Source organism: Ictalurus furcatus, chromosome 25 (genome assembly GCF_023375685.1).
Source record: "Ictalurus furcatus strain D&B chromosome 25, Billie_1.0, whole genome shotgun sequence".
NCBI classification, from domain to species: Eukaryota; Metazoa; Chordata; class Actinopteri; order Siluriformes; family Ictaluridae; genus Ictalurus; species Ictalurus furcatus.
In genome coordinates this window covers 16,289,560-16,305,193 of record NC_071279.1, presented here as the reverse complement: position 1 = coordinate 16,305,193, position 15,634 = coordinate 16,289,560, and the positions used below count along the sequence as shown (strand labels likewise).

Genomic DNA, 15,634 nt, shown 5'->3' with positions numbered 1-15,634 from the left:
CATTGTGAGATGTGGATACTTGTCTACATCTACTTTGCCCTTTTCTCGGGGCTGTAATTCACATTTAAATATTTCAACTTTGGATAAAAAAAATTTAAAAAAGTTTCCTTCCTTTAATTCAAAAAAGTACCAAAAAAACATGCTGAGAAACCCAACTATCAAACACGTATTAGTTATGAAACATGGCCTAAACGCTGGATGGCTTTTAAAACCCCCAGCTTGTACAGGAAAAGCCTCGAAACACAAAAGCTTCTGTATTTACCAATCATGCTGGAATAATTAAACGTGCGTACGTACAAATAACAGGAAATGAAATTCCTGGTTTTCCTTTAATGAGTAAAAAAGGTTACGCTTTGTCTTTTTGGAGTGTTTTGGAACTAAACCGAGAGAAATAACGGCACCTGAGCGGCTAACGTGAGAGGGGAGCAGCTGGATGCATATGTGTCTGTCTTTAAGTCCAATCGATATTCCAGGACAAATTCAGATTTATGAACATCTTATTTATTTATCCCCATCCCATACACTCTTGTGCAGCTCGAGAAACACAATAATGTACAAACTTTGCCTGAAGCAATAAGATCAGGCTTATCTTATGTAGAAACTAATCAAATTTGGTCACTTGTGCTTTGCAGAGCAGACACGCCGTTTAAAAAATCCCCCCAAAAAACAATAAAGACAGTTTTTCACAGCCTTCTTTGCTCATGATTGCCAAGGGTGCCAATATTAGTTGTTAAGTTTTGAACACGCAGTGCACAAATGGACCCGGCAGTGCTCAGAATAGGTTTATAAAAATTTTTTAAAAAAAGGTTCCAGGTTGTAAAATGTTGAAAGGGGGGCAAATACTTATGCACAGCACGGTAAGAATAAACAGTAGGTGAGTAGTAGCATTGTAGCAATATTTTAAAGAATATTATTTCAGAAAAGAGAAAAGAAAAAAGAAAAAAAAAGAGAAAAAGATAGTACCCTCCGAAAGTATTGGAACGGCAAGGCCAATTCTATTGTTACTGCTATACATTGAAGATGTTTGGGTTCGAGGTCAAACGATGAATACGAGACAGATCAGAACTTCAGCGTTCATTTCCTCGTATTCACGTCTAGACGTGTTAAACGTGTCAGGACATGGCAGGACTGAGAGCTTGTGAGCACAGTACAGAAGGAGGTCGCCCATCTCTGTGTGTTTTTAGGATAATGATCGGTGAGTGATGCGGTGTAGTTTGATCAGTACCTTCTCTAGAGTGAGGATCTGCTGCCTCTGCCTCTCGTCCAGAGCCTGGCTCTTATTCTGCAGCGCTCCCCTCTCCTCCTCCAGACGCAACACCTTGTCCTTCAGACGCGACTTCTCCGACTCCAGGTCGCGGATGGCCGCCTCGTGGGTCATCTGTGTGGCCTGAAGGCTGCCGATATGACCTGAGTTCAGAGGTCACATTCACAGGGTGTAAAACGAAGAAATCTTTTTACCGTGTTTTTTATCCTGGCTTTAGAGCCGAGTGTCTTTTACTGGGTGTTTTTACTTCAGCGTAATAGTTGATGGATGTTATTAGGACACCAGGTGCGGCTTGGATAACGGGGGACACGGAGAACACACCGAGACCAGACTTTGATTATAGCAACGATAATGAATGGCTTTTGAGTTGTTGCTTTTCTGTTTCATCATGTGTAAATAAACCTGGAGATCACCCACCCATACTGTTCATAATCCCCGATAAAAATCGCATTCATTTCAAAGTACATACGAAGGACGCTCTGACTTCATGCCTTTTATGTGCACTACTTTGCATTAAGCCTATAAATACAGATCAAGCAACAACAAAAATCATTAAAGCTCCAGCTGTTTTGTAAGGCTAACAGATGCAGCTTAAGTTAATCCATCTGAATAATATATTATAAGCAGTCTGATTGAAAATGTTTCCTGATAAATACACAATCACTGGCCCTGTTGATGCATGAAAACAGTAGGAGGGGCATGGAGTCCAGGTGTTCCTGGAGGAACGTTCCAGAAACTGCCTGATGGGGTCTCAGGGAGGCACAAAACTGTGACATTCAGCTGTGGTTGCCTGGAAACCGGGAGACGATCTGTCACCCAAAACTTTCCCAACACAGACCCAGAAAGAGTGGCTGAGAAAAGCCTGAAGATCACATGCCGGTTTCTGGCTCTTAAACTCCCATATTCCCTCCACGAATCACATAGGAGACGAGTAAAGATAGGAATCAATCGCTTTGAGACACAACAAGCGAATCACAGCACTGCTGGGACTCACCTGGTGCTACAGCCACTCAGGAGTAAATCAGAAGGTGTCAGGTGTTGTTGGGGCTGCCAAACAGGGGCATTGCATCCTTTATCAGACACTTTAATACTCCAGCTACCAGCACAGTCAAAAACAACAGCTTAATCAACAAGGACACCAAAGACTCAGTAAGGAGTCTCGATTTGAGGACAGAATACACATCTCTCTCTCTCCCTCTCTTTCTCTCTGTCCCCCCCCCTCCCCCCGGTCTGTCTCTATCTCCCTCTCTTTCTTTCTCTCTCTCCGTCTCTATCTCTCTCTCTCTCCCTCTCACTGCCTCTATCTCCCTCTCTTTCTTTCTCTCTCCGTCTCTCTCTCTCTCTCTCCCACTCACTGTCTCTCTCTCTCTCACTGTCTCCCCCTCTCACTCTCTCTCTCCCCCTCTCACTGTCTCTCTCGTTCTCTCTCTCTCACTGTCTCTCTGTGTGTGTCTCTCTCTCTCTCTCTCCCCCTCTCTTTCTTTCTGTCTCTCCATCTCTATTTCTCTCTCTCTCCCTCTCACTGCCTCTATCTCCCTCTCTTTCTTTCTCTCTCTCAGTCTCTATCTCTCTCTCGCTCTCTCTCCCACTCACTGTCTCTCTCTCCCCCTCTCACTGTCTCTCTCTTTCTCTCTGTCCCCCCCTGTCCCCCCCCCTGGTCTGTCTCTATCTCCCTCTCTTTCTTTCTCTCTCTCCGTCTCTATCTCTCTCTCTCTCCCTCTCACTGCCTCTATCTCCCTCTCTTTCTTTCTCTCTCTCTGTCTCTCTCTCTCTCTCTCCCACTCACTGTCTCTCTCACTCTCACTGTCTCCCCCTCTCACCGTCTCTCTCTCCCCCTCTCACTGTCTCTCTCGTTCTCTCTCTCACTGTCTCTCTGTGTCTCTCTCTCTCTCTCTCTCCCTCTCTTTCTTTCTGTCTCTCCGTCTCTATCTTTCTCTCTCTCTCCCTCTCACTGCCTCTATCTCCCTCTCTTTCTTTCTCTCTCTCAGTCTCTATCTCTCTCTCGCTCTCTCCCACTCACTGTCTCTCTCTCCCCCTCTCACTGTCTCTCTCGTTCTCTCTCTCACTATCTCTCTTTCTTTCTGTCTCTCCGTCTCTATCTTTCTCTCTCTCTCCCTCTCACTGCCTCTATCTCCCTCTCTTTCTTTCTCTCTCTCAGTCTCTATCTCTCTCTCGCTCTCTCCCACTCACTGTCTCTCTCTCCCCCTCTCACTGTCTCTCTCGTTCTCTCTCTCACTATCTCTCTGTGTGTGTCTCTCTCTCTCTCTCCCTCTCTCTCTCTCTTACTGTGTCTATCTCCCTCTCTTTCTTTCTGTCTCTCCGTCTCTATCTCTATCTCTCTCTCCCTCTCACTGCCTCTATCTCCCTCTCTTTCTTTCTCTCTCTCAGTCTCTATCTCTCTCGCTCTCTCTCCCACTCACTGTCTCTCTCCCACTCACTGTCTCTCTCTCTCTCACTCTCTCTCTCCCCCTCTCACTGTCTCTCTCTCTCCCTCTCACTGTCTCTCTCTCCCCCTCTCACTGTCTCTCTCTCCCCCTCTCACTGTCTCTCTCGTTCTCTCTCTCACTGTCTCTCTGTGTCTCTCTGTCTCTCTCTCCCTCTCTCTGTCTCCCTCTCACTTTCCTCTCTCTCGGTCTCTGTCTCTGTCTCTCTCTCTCTGTCTCCCTCTCTCTGGGTGTCTGGCTCTCTCTGGGTGTCTGGCTCTCTGTCTCTCTCAGTCTCTGGAAACATGTGTATTTATAGGAGAAATCTATTACTATTACTTAAAAAGGGAAACTAACATACAGTTGTTGTTTTTTTTTTATAGAGGACGCTACTGCGTTTAAACAGACTCTTTGAAGTCAGAGGTACAACTTGTATAGTCCTTCACATTTATTATTCCTCTTACATCTTACGTACTGTTTTGGCTCTTAAACCAGTGGAAATAGGGACCACTCTGTTAAAAACAAAGAAGTTCCAGCACCAGCTCCCTGTGGGTGTAATAGGGCTTGGACAGAATGCTGTAGAGGTGTGAATTGAAACTGTATCCCAGGACACTGGATATCTAACTCAGCCTCCACTTTTGCTTTTGATAACGATACCTTTGGTTTATATGTGCAGTCTACGCTAAAAAAAAAAAAAAAAAAAAAAAAAAAGCCAAGTCAAAAGCCTTCGTTGTCAATTTGGAAGCCACACCCAAACCTCTCAGAAAATATAACGATGTTCTACTTACGTTCTTCAGAATTGGCACGGTAGATTAGCTATAACTGTCTCATAGAAACATATCGACCCTTAGCATACGTCATGAGGAGACAGCTGGCTTCCATGAACAGTAGGACACGTGGAGCAAACAGAGGTCATTGCTCTCAATATTCATAAAACAGTAGGCGAGAAATACCCGGATGACCTGCTGCTTCCGCCGGGATTCTGCAGAATGGATCCGCTGGACACTGCGCTATCCCATAATGCAACGGGACTGGCACGGATGAGCTGTCAGAATCAAGAATGACGGAAGGCAACACGTCGGCTCTTTTTAAGTTGTAGGTCACATGACGGACGCAAGTACCACTTGTACTGATCCGTACGTACCGTATCGACGGCCGAGCAGTAGGTAACGAACCAAATTCCGTTTTCGAACGCATGGATTGTTTTTCCTGTAGTGTTTAAAATGGTCATGACGTTTTAACAGCGCCACCTGCAGCCCTGGAGTACTTGTACGCGATGGCCAACACAAAACTGCAGAGAGTATGTCAGCTCGCAAAAATCTGCTTCCGTCTTCATGGAGACGGTGTCTAAGGCAATAATTACGCCGAGGTCTTAATTCGGTTAGAACTTGGCACTACATTTGGCTGACCGTCTGACTCGGACCTGATCTAGTCGGTCTTTCGGAACGTTATCGACGCTCTGAAACGTTGCTGTCTTTAATAAAAGGTGCTACTTTTTTTTTTTTTTTTTTTGGAAATGTATTTTGCTGAGCGTTGAGGTGCGTCTGTTTTCAGACATGAACGTAAATGATATAGTTATAACACGAATACGTGGCTGGTGTCGGCAGGTATCAAAATAGAAGCCGGTATAGATACAGATATATACAGTCGATAAATACGAACACGGAGTTTTTCATTTAAAAAAAAGAAAGAAATAAAAAGGAGGTATAGATTTTGCGTCCCTTTTAGACAAGAACAAAAGTCAAGAATAGACACGTGTCTGACTTCATACTCACAGATAAATAGATCAGAGGGAGTGCACAAGGAGAGCGTGTGTGTCAGTGGTTCTGAGGTGAATTGAAATTTATGGAGATATCTCACTGGCTTTGAGGAGGATCTCTGTGGCCTGCTGCTGAACTCGGTCTCTGGTGGCTTCCAGCTCGCACTCCGCTTCTTTCTGCCTGATCGCTATGATCTCCGCATCCTGAGTCACTTCATCCAGCTGTTTGTGCAGCTCCTGCACACACACACACACACACACACACAAATAAATAAAGCCATAGATTAAATGAAATGAGCAGTGCATCACTGATTGACACAGGCACGGTCTTATTCTTAATTCTCTCTCTCTCTCTCTGTCTGTTTCTCTCCGTCTCTTTCTCTCTCTCTAAGATCCAGGACCACTGTTGTCATTTCTCTCTTTCACTCTGTCCAGCCGTTTCCATTTTCCTTCTCATGAACTCTGAATGTGCACCTCATCTCCCTCCACTCTTCCTATCCTACACGCAATAACAATTTCCTACACTATCCTCTCTTTCTTGCTCTCTACTACTGTCATTTTCGCTCCTATTATCCGATACCGGTACCTGATTTTCTGCCCGGAACGGTCATTTATTACTCATCTGAACCTTTTTTTTTTTTTTTTACGCGTTCTCATGTTCTCACAGCGCAGTGAAGAGGAGCAGGCACTTCATCAGATCTAATCGGACAGGTTTTTATAGTACGGGCTTCTCTGTGCGATTCAGAAAATGAACGAAATTTTATTAGTTCACAAACCGATAGTGCGTATTCTTGACCAGATTGTGGCAGTGGAACTGGAAACACAGTGCACGTTACTTTACATTCCTCTTCATTTCCTCTGCTAGACAATGCGCTGACATTCTGGAAATGTATAGTCTACAGCGGAGGTACACAACTTAAATGTGTGAAGGTCCAGTTACATAAAAGTTCTCGCCTACAAAGGTCTGGATAAGCAACTATCATGATTGAATGACAACATTTACCTTTAAAAGGTACAGGAGTTGATTAAAAAAAAAAAAAATCTTACTTGTACAAATAACCTGGAAAATATGTAGAAAATGATGATTATTATTTTTTTTAATGGTTTAAGCCATGAACTCAGCATAAGTGTACTATGTGGCTGAAAGTCATGGTCTGGAGGGCTTGTTTTTGTTTACACTGACCTTTTGTCAGTCATTTAATAGATACTCAGGAAAGCCCCTTCACTCCTCCCCCTTATTTCAAGTGGTTATGTTTTGGGGCGCGGTGGCGTAGAGGTTAACACGTTTGTTAACACGGAGTTCGCATGTTCTCGCCGTGCTTCGGGGGTTTCCTCCGGGTTCTCCAGTTTCCTCCCCCAGTCCAAACTCATGCTCTGTAGGCTGATTGGCGTTTCCAAATTGTCTGTAGTGTGTGTGTGTGATTGTGCCCTGCGATGGGTTGGCACCCCGTCCAGGATGTCCCCCCGCCTAGTGCCCCAAGTTCCCTGGGATAGTCTCCAGGCTCCCCGCGACCCTGTGTAGGAAAAGCGGAACATAAACTGGACGGATGTTTTGTTTTGACGCCCCACGTAACAGCGTTTAAATAACACCGTGGACCGTGAATAGATCAGGCGTCTGTTTTGAATTTGACGAGGGAAGAATAAACGTACACATCCCCAATCATTCATCTACATGTTCGGATTTCACTGTCACCTTTAATTTATTTATTTTTTTATAACCGAGCCGTGTCGACGGCAAACGAGATGAAACGTCTATGAAAGTCTACGAAAACCCGCCCTTTTCTGACCCGATTTCAATAATGCTGTAGCAAATTTTTGGTTCGATGAGCAGCCTTTAGTGAAATAACAGATATAAATGTATGTGATTGGATAAACTGATTATTATTACTACTACTACTACTACTACTACTATTACTATTATTATTATTACTATTATTGTTATTATTATTATTATTACTATTATTAGTATTATTATTATTATGAGTAGTATTATTATTACGATCACAATTATTATTATTATTATTATTATTACTACTACTATTATTACCACTATTATTACTGTTATTATTATTAATTGTTGTTATTAATTATTGTTATTATTATTATTATTATTACCACTATTATTTTGGTTATTATTATTGTCATTATTATTATTATTATTGTTGTTATTATTATTATTGTTATTATTATTAATTGTTGTTATTAATTATTGTTATTATTATTATTATTACCACTATTATTTTTGTTATTATTATTATTGTAATTATTATTATTGTTGTTGTTATTATTATTATTATTATTATTGTCATTATTATTATTGTCATTATTATTATTGTTGTTATTATTATTATTATTATTATTGTCATTATTATTATTGTTATTATTATTATTATTATTATTATTGTCATTATTATTATTGTTGTTATTATTATTATTATTGTCATTATTATTATTGTTATTATTATTATTATTATTGTCATTATTATTATTATTATTGTTATTATTATTATTGTCATTGTTATTATTATTGTTATTATTATTATTATTGTCATTATTATTATTATTATTGTTATTATTATTATTGTTGTTATTATTATTATTACTACTATTACCATGAGTTGAAAACTGATTGAAATTCTCTGTAATTCTGTATCCCACATCTTTGGAAATTATTAACTTGTTTTTGCAGCACATTCATGACACATTGTGAAAGTTGTAGAAGGGAAGTGTTGAAGAGATGCGACAACTGGCAGAGATTTGCTCGTCGTTTCTAACACAGTTCTGCCAGTTCAGCTGTTAGAGAAAAGCCTTTATGTGTCACGTATACATTACAGCACAGTGAAATTATTTTTCCTGCGTATTCGAGCTCGTCAGGAAGCTGGGGTCAGAGTGCAGACAGGGTTAAGGGCCTTGCTCAAGGGCCCAACAGTGGCAGCTTCAAGGTGCTGGGGCTTGAACGTCTGAGCCTCTCATCATTAACCCAGAGCCTTTAATCATTGAACCACTACTGCCATTAGGAAACAAAAGCACACAAGAGAAGCACTGAAAAGAGAGCAGCTGTGGGTCTCTCAGATCCACAAAACAAATAAAGGTAGGATGAAAAGAAATAATTATGCAAGAAATAATTGGTGTGGAGTGAATTTAATAGGGTATTAATAATCTCAGCTATTTTTGTACTGTTGCCAGATGGGTATGTAGTGCAGCACCTCGGGTGTTCACGTTAAATAAAGGTGTTTTTTATTTATTTTTTTTTTTAACAGCACGGCAGTTTTCAACTTATCTGTCTATTGAATAAAAAAAAAAAAACTAAATCTTTAACGAGCCTTTCGGTCATTTTCAGTTACCTGGATATAAATATAATAACTGGGTTGTGATTTCCACCACTGTAACATTAAAATTTTTATTAACCCTAACCCTAACCCTCCCCCTTGGCTATTATTCATACAATCTCGTCTGCTTCCTCTAATCAGAACATCCCAGCCTGATGATTGTTCAGCACAACAGAAAGCCATCTCTGGCGTATTAACTGCCTTGTACAATACCACGTTCCACAGACTGAATTACAAATAACAAAATGCATTGTGTAGGCTGGATTTCAGCGCTTTTTCTACCGTGTCATTAGCTAGATGTTTAGAAAATTGATTTCCGAGCAGTTACTTTTCCTTCTCCCCGTTCGTTCGGAGACGGCCCGAAAGCCAGGTGCGTTAATTACGCTCTTAAATAACGTCTCCGTTTCTCCACTCAGAAAGGGGTCCGAGGGATTCAACGACGGCGCGCTCATTAACGGGTGGCCGCGTGTGTACTGTACACGATCTGTGCGCCGCACTCTTTGAAGTTCGAATGAAAAGAAAAGATGAAAACACGTCTTCGTCTCCGCCGCACGTCAGCACTAAACTCTAACTGCGTGCGTTTGATTAATCAGTGATGCAGGATGTATTCGGTGTGTACTCTATATGGAATGAGGATGTAGAGGAGTCGGCTGGTTCCTCTGAAGGGGCGGGGTCACAGCAAGCGAAGCCGTGCCACAGCAAGTTATCTTGTCGGAAAAGATCGTGTTTATGAGTTGAACGTACACGGACGCCACCCACAAAGACGTAATTACAGGCGGGATTTTCTTTCGGCTCCGGGTTGTGGGCGTGTCGGGAAGAAAACATGGTGGAATCGACGGACGCGACATCTGTAGTCGAGTCTAAATTTGTCGAAATTGAACGTTTACTCATCTCAGAAGCTGATTTCGGTTATTATGTGTTTGGTTTATGCAGCAAATTATTGAAATACAGGCAAACCGGTTAACGTTTAAGCACCTACAGGAGAGAAGCGGTTCGATTCGAGGCGTTGCATTGTACAATTACGATATAATGTCTAACGATAAAGCTTACAGCGGCTTCGAATATGATGCGCATTCTTTCTTGTTCGTTTTCCAAGTAGACTTAAAAAAAAAAATTTAAAAAAAGGACTGTATTGACATTTTTTTAGTTAATTAAGAGAAGGTACACCGCGATCTTTCTCCGACCGAAGTCACGTGAACGCGCCTGACGTCGTAATCACGACTTCCCAACTCGTAAATACAAACTTCCCAGGAGGACCTGAACGCACGGTTAGTAACGGTTTGTGTACGTTCAGTCGCGAGGGGTCCACGGAGTAGCATAGAATCCCTTGCTGCAAACCCTTATGTTGCAAAATGGAGTAAATAAAAGCATGGCTATGAATTACCCGATGTTTATTTCGGCTCCTGTGTTAAAAATGTCACGCGATAAAAAGTGCGCGGCGTTCCCTCGTGTCGCAGATAAAAGTCGTCTTGGCTTGCGACTGGACAGATGATCTTGTAAACAACTCAAGAAGACGTGATGTGGTTTCAGACACAGCGAGCGAGGGTTTTTTGAAGCCTGAAACCCATAAATGGACATTATACATTTTCTACAGCCCTAAGATTTAGACTGTAAGACTTGTATGGTATTCGGTCAAAGTCACTCGTCGTCGTCAAGGAACTTGCGGACGTTGACGGATGTAGAAATCCCACTGTGGCAGGTGGGGGCGCGGTGTAGCGCAAATCTGCAGCGGGAGCGTGTGGGAGTGAGCAGATTAATGCGGCACACCTGTCTCTCATTAGTAGATGCTTATTTAACATACTGTTTTTCTTTCTTTCTCTCTCTCTCTCTCTCTCTCTCTCAGTGAGCGGGGCCAACGTATGCATGCAGAGGCACAGACAAAGTGTCCAACTTTACTGTTGATCTCCTACGCTAGTACATTGTGTCAGGACAGCAGAATAGCGAAAAAGACTAAGGGCGCGTCTCGATCAGCTCTCCAGGTGGTGAATCAGTATATAGTGTACACGAGTTGGGACAGTGGTAAGAACCCGGTCTCACTACACATTAGGACACTGATGACTCGGTTTCCGGCGTCATGACGACGTACTCGCGATGTAAAACGTCACCGCTGGCGTTTATCAGCACCACGCAGGACCGATATCTTTCTGATATCGTACGTCGTATAAATTTGTTCGCTTCATCCTGTCACGGTACTTAAAGCAGGATCGTAGGCTCGCTTAAACGTCGTTAGACTCGAACGAACCGTATATAGAACGTCAAATAAAGTTAAAAAATCGCGAACGTACTGTAAGTAATCATGTCAGAGCGACAACGACGATAACAAGCTACTTGTATTTCTAGTCGACGTCAGCTGAGAGTTCGTCCGCCATTTTGTTTCGTTTCCGAGTTGAGAGGCTTCAGAAAACATGACGTCATTTCCAGTAAGGGAACATAGTGAGCGTCGACGCTCCCCGGTTTTTGCGGTGCATTGTGGGATTTTTTTTTTACAGAGCGGATGATCCAGCGCACTGGAAGGATTTAGCGATCGAGACAGAACTTAAAATGTCCGACTCCCCGATCGGCGTGCTGACTGCGGAACTCGGGAGCTGATTGAGACGCGCCCTAAGACAGCACGTACGCGCTCCATTTAAACGTGGAAACCCGGTAACGTGTCAAAAATGTTAGCGTACAAATCGTTACCTTGATGTTGCTCTCGGCGGCGGTGAGCGAGGACTGCAGTTTGTGCGATTTCTCCTGGCTCTCTCTGGCCTCCTCTTGAACCCGCTGCAGCTCGGAGCGCAGCTTACCCAGCGTCTTCTGCAGCGCCGCCTCCTGCGCCTGGAACTCCTTCCTCAGCTCCGCTTCGGTCTTCTTCCAGGCCAGCAGGTTCTCGGCCGTCATCTGCTGCGTGCGCTTCATGGCCTCCAGCTCTCTCTCGTAGAAGGCCTGCGCCTTGTTCAGCTTGGCCTCGTACTCCTCCACCAGGCGCTTCTTGTCCTGCTTGAGCTCCTCCACCCGCTCCGTCAGAGCCTCCACCTCCTGCTTGTGCAGCTGGCTCAGCTTCTCTTGATCTTTGCTGTAGTTGGCGTTCTGGCTCTGGTGTGATCGCAGCAGCTCCTGGACCTGCACCGAAAAACAAAACCAAAAAAAAAAAAAACCCCCTCATTTGGTTCCTAAACGCAATTTTAGAAGTCATTTTAAATGTTTACTGCGACTTACCACACATAAATCATGTTATACACCGTTTACAGAGATACAGGGTGTTTTCAACAAAAGCTCTTCACTGGCCTTCTGAAGCTGCAGGAAGTGAAACCGTACGTATGAATATATCTCGTAGCTGAAATGTGATATCAGTACCTCCTGTCTGTGTTCGGTGCGCAGCTCCTCCAGCGCCTGCCTCTTCTCCTGCTCAAACTGCGCCTGCACCTGAGCGAAGGCCCTCAGCTTCTCCTCGAAGGATCGCCGCATCTCCTCGACCTCACGCGACATGCTGACCACGCGCTGCGTGTGCTGCGCCTCCGTGCACAGCTGCATGTCCTCCACCCGCTGCCGGTACGACTCGAACTCGGCCAGCGCCTGCCGCTTCATCCTGTCGTGCACCTCCATGGATTCCTCCAGCGACTGGATGCGCCGCTTCAGGTCTATCTCGTCGCTGATCTTGCTCTTGTACTGCATGATCTTCTCGCGTGTCTCCGACAGGATCTGCTGCACCTCCTCTTCGTGGGCCTCTTTCAAGGTCTGGATAGCTGCCTCGTGCTCGTCGTTCTTTGTATTGAGCGCGTAAATCACCTGGTTTAGGAAAAGAGAGAGGTTTGAGACCGGGAAACGGGCTCTGAGGGATTTGGGAAGACACCAAGCGTTGTTAAATAAAACTGCTAGCATGTGGCGGAGAGAAGGGTTTTTAGGTTCCCAGTGCACGAATAAAAGCCGTGTGTGTGTGTTGTAAAGAAATGAGAAGGCCACAGGGAACCTAAAACTGTGATTACCTCTTAATTACTTCGCTCGTGGACGCATAATATGAAGTTCGAATAAATGCTTTCCAAATCGAACTCCTATCGTATACAACCAACACGGTTCCTCCCACACGGCTTCAAACAATCTACGTCTTTACTTTACATACTGTGATTGTTCTGTTGAAACGGCGTAGCCGACTGCGGATATCTCATAGAAAGACTTCATGCTCATTAGAATATTAGACCACACCCACCCGGACGGTTTTCCGATCGGTCTGTTTAGCTGCCGTTTATACAACTGTTGTTATTTTTTTTCCCCCCCCTCCCTCTACAGATATTTTCTCAATCTGGATGCTTAATCAAAACACTCAACTCGGGTGTCATATAAACATTTGTTTATTATATGACACGGTAGTCCATCTAAACTGACTTTCACCTAATCTCACCAGCATGGTTTTATAGCATCATACGGGTATTTTCAATTCATTCTAAACACACCAAAAGATACTTATTTAGTATGAAGAGAAAACGTATTCGAGCGTTTATTTATTTATTTACTTATTAATTAGGACAATCACGGAAGAGCTTGATGTTAAATATTAACGTGCTCGGCGTTAAATATGCGTTAACCTTTCGCTTTTTCAGTCTGAGGACGTTTCGAAAAATACAGAAATTAGAGATACACATAATGAAAACATAACTGAATCGTAAACACCAGATACGCGCCCCGTGACCAAGGATACAATAATAATGAATAAATGACTGAGGCTTATTTCACCACAGGAATAAAAAGAACTCTTTTTATTTTTCTTTGGTTTTTGCCTGTTAATTTTAGCTGGAAATAAAATGCGACGTCTGATTTTGAGTCTGGTTTTTCCCAGTGTGTGTGTGTGTGTGTGTGTGTGTGTGTGTGTGTGTGCGTCACACTCCGAGTCCACTTCCCTAATTGTCTGGCCAGAGAGTAATATTCTGCATGAACAGCTTTGGTCAAACAATGACTAAGCCGCAGAGCGGGGAGAAGGTGTCGTCTTGGTCTCGTAATGGCCGGTCTGTTCCGAGAGACACGGGAGCGGTCATTATCTTCACACTCCGCTTTCGCACCTGGCGCTTTGTGAGCACAGAGAACACAATGGGCTGGAGAGAAAAGCAGGTAGGTCTGAAAGTGCACTTCAGCTCATGGTATTGATGCAGGATCCTTTCTCCTTACAGAACTCATTGAAGAGCAGTAAAACACTATTTGGCGATCTCGAACACAATGTTTAACTGAAATCTCTGTACTGATGGAGCTACACACACACACACACACACACACACACACACACACACACACACACACACAACGCTCTTCACAGCCAGGGTTTAGCAAATGACTCTGACGAATAAAAACCTCAACGGTTCACAGTATTCAGAGTTGAGTTACGTGCCCTTTTTTTTGGGAGATTTAATACCAGCATTGTGCACATCATTATTCAAACCACTATTCAGAAGTTACACACACACAGGGGCGGAGTTTGCCTATAACAGAGGCGTGCCTTAGTTATTCTTACTTATTCTGACCTTGCGCTTTTTTCTCTCTCCATGATATCAGCATGACTAAGGAGTAGTATTCAATCCAGCGCCTTTGTCTCACACTATGTCGCTACGGTAAAAGTATGTGGACACCTCACCATCACACCCGTCTCTGATTGTTGAACCTCCCGTTTCAGATTTACTCCCCCTTTGCTGTTATAATGACCTCCACTCACTCTGGGAAGGCTTTCCACTAGATTTCGGAGTGTGTCTGTGGGGATGTGTGTTCGTTCAGCTACAGGAGCATGAGTGAGGTCAGGCTCTGATATCGACTGAGGAGGCCTGGTGTGCAGTCGGCGTTGCGGTTCATCCCAAAAGTGTTCAATTCAATTCGATTTGATTTGTATAGGGCTTTTAAGAACGGTCTCAAAGCAGCTTTACAGAAACATATAAACACAGGATGGAGATTTTAAGTGTGTGGATTTATCCCTATTGAGCGAGCCGGTGGTGACGGTGGTGAGGGAAAAACTCCCTGAGATGATACGAGGAAGAAACCTTGAGAGGAACCAGACTCAGAAGGGAACCCGTCCTCATCTGGGTCACGACGGATAGTGTGAGAGTAAAAGAAAGTTCATTATGGTTTAAACATGAAGTCTGTTTGTTGAACTAGTCCACTGTTCACTAAAGGACACCCGAGTGTAAAACTGTATGTAGTAATTGCAGTCCCGATGCCCAAGTGTTCATCCCAATCTGGCTTTGTGCACAGGAGCATTGTCATGCTGGAACAGGTTTGCACCTCTTATTTCCAGTGAAGGGAAATTGTAATGCTACAGCATATAAAGACTTCCTATACAATTGTGTGCTTCTGAATTTGTGGCTTCAGTCTGGGGAAGGACCACATATGGGCGTGACGGTCAGGTGTATGTTTTGGGCTGCGGATACACTCAAACAACTATGAAATACCGTTTTTAATATTATTAATTAATATTACTGAGATACCATTTTTTTCTTTTCTGAATATTGATAGTCATCTGATATCTGAAGATGTCAAATGATTAGTTTTTTTTAAACTGATGCACTTAAACACAAAAATATACTATAGTTCAATTAACATACACTCAACTCTCTTTATAACATTTTATACTCCAGTGCTTTTGAATGCTCAAATCTGATTGGTCAGAAGGTGTACGTCGTGTTCATATAACAGCACAGGTAGTTCCGGCTGTAACATGAACGACAGGTTAATATTACTGCGCTTGTTCTAATACATACATATCGTTTCTATAGCAACAGCTCGTACACAGAGACTTGTATGGCGGACGGTCCACAAGGTATACAACTAGTAATACACAGATTTAAATACGGGTTGTTGTTCATTAGAGTAATTATTATTATTGGTAATGTGGTGAAGTTTTTTG

At 43.2% G+C, this 15,634-nt stretch overlaps 1 protein-coding gene across 3 annotated transcripts in view; it reads right to left on the bottom strand.

Moving 5' to 3' along the window:
* The window catches only part of fam184ab (family with sequence similarity 184 member Ab), a 126,207-nt gene that overhangs the window by 69,822 nt on the left and 40,751 nt on the right, over nt 1-15,634 (bottom strand). For all 3 annotated transcript variants that reach the window (XM_053613855.1, XM_053613857.1, XM_053613856.1), the window contains exons 3-6: nt 12,112-12,543; nt 11,455-11,877; nt 5,548-5,683; nt 1,226-1,407 (exon numbers count right to left, since the gene is read on the bottom strand). In XM_053613855.1, the coding sequence (XP_053469830.1) occupies nt 1,226-1,407; nt 5,548-5,683; nt 11,455-11,877; nt 12,112-12,543 (1,173 nt within the window). The remainder of the gene's footprint in view (nt 1-1,225; nt 1,408-5,547; nt 5,684-11,454; nt 11,878-12,111; nt 12,544-15,634) is intronic.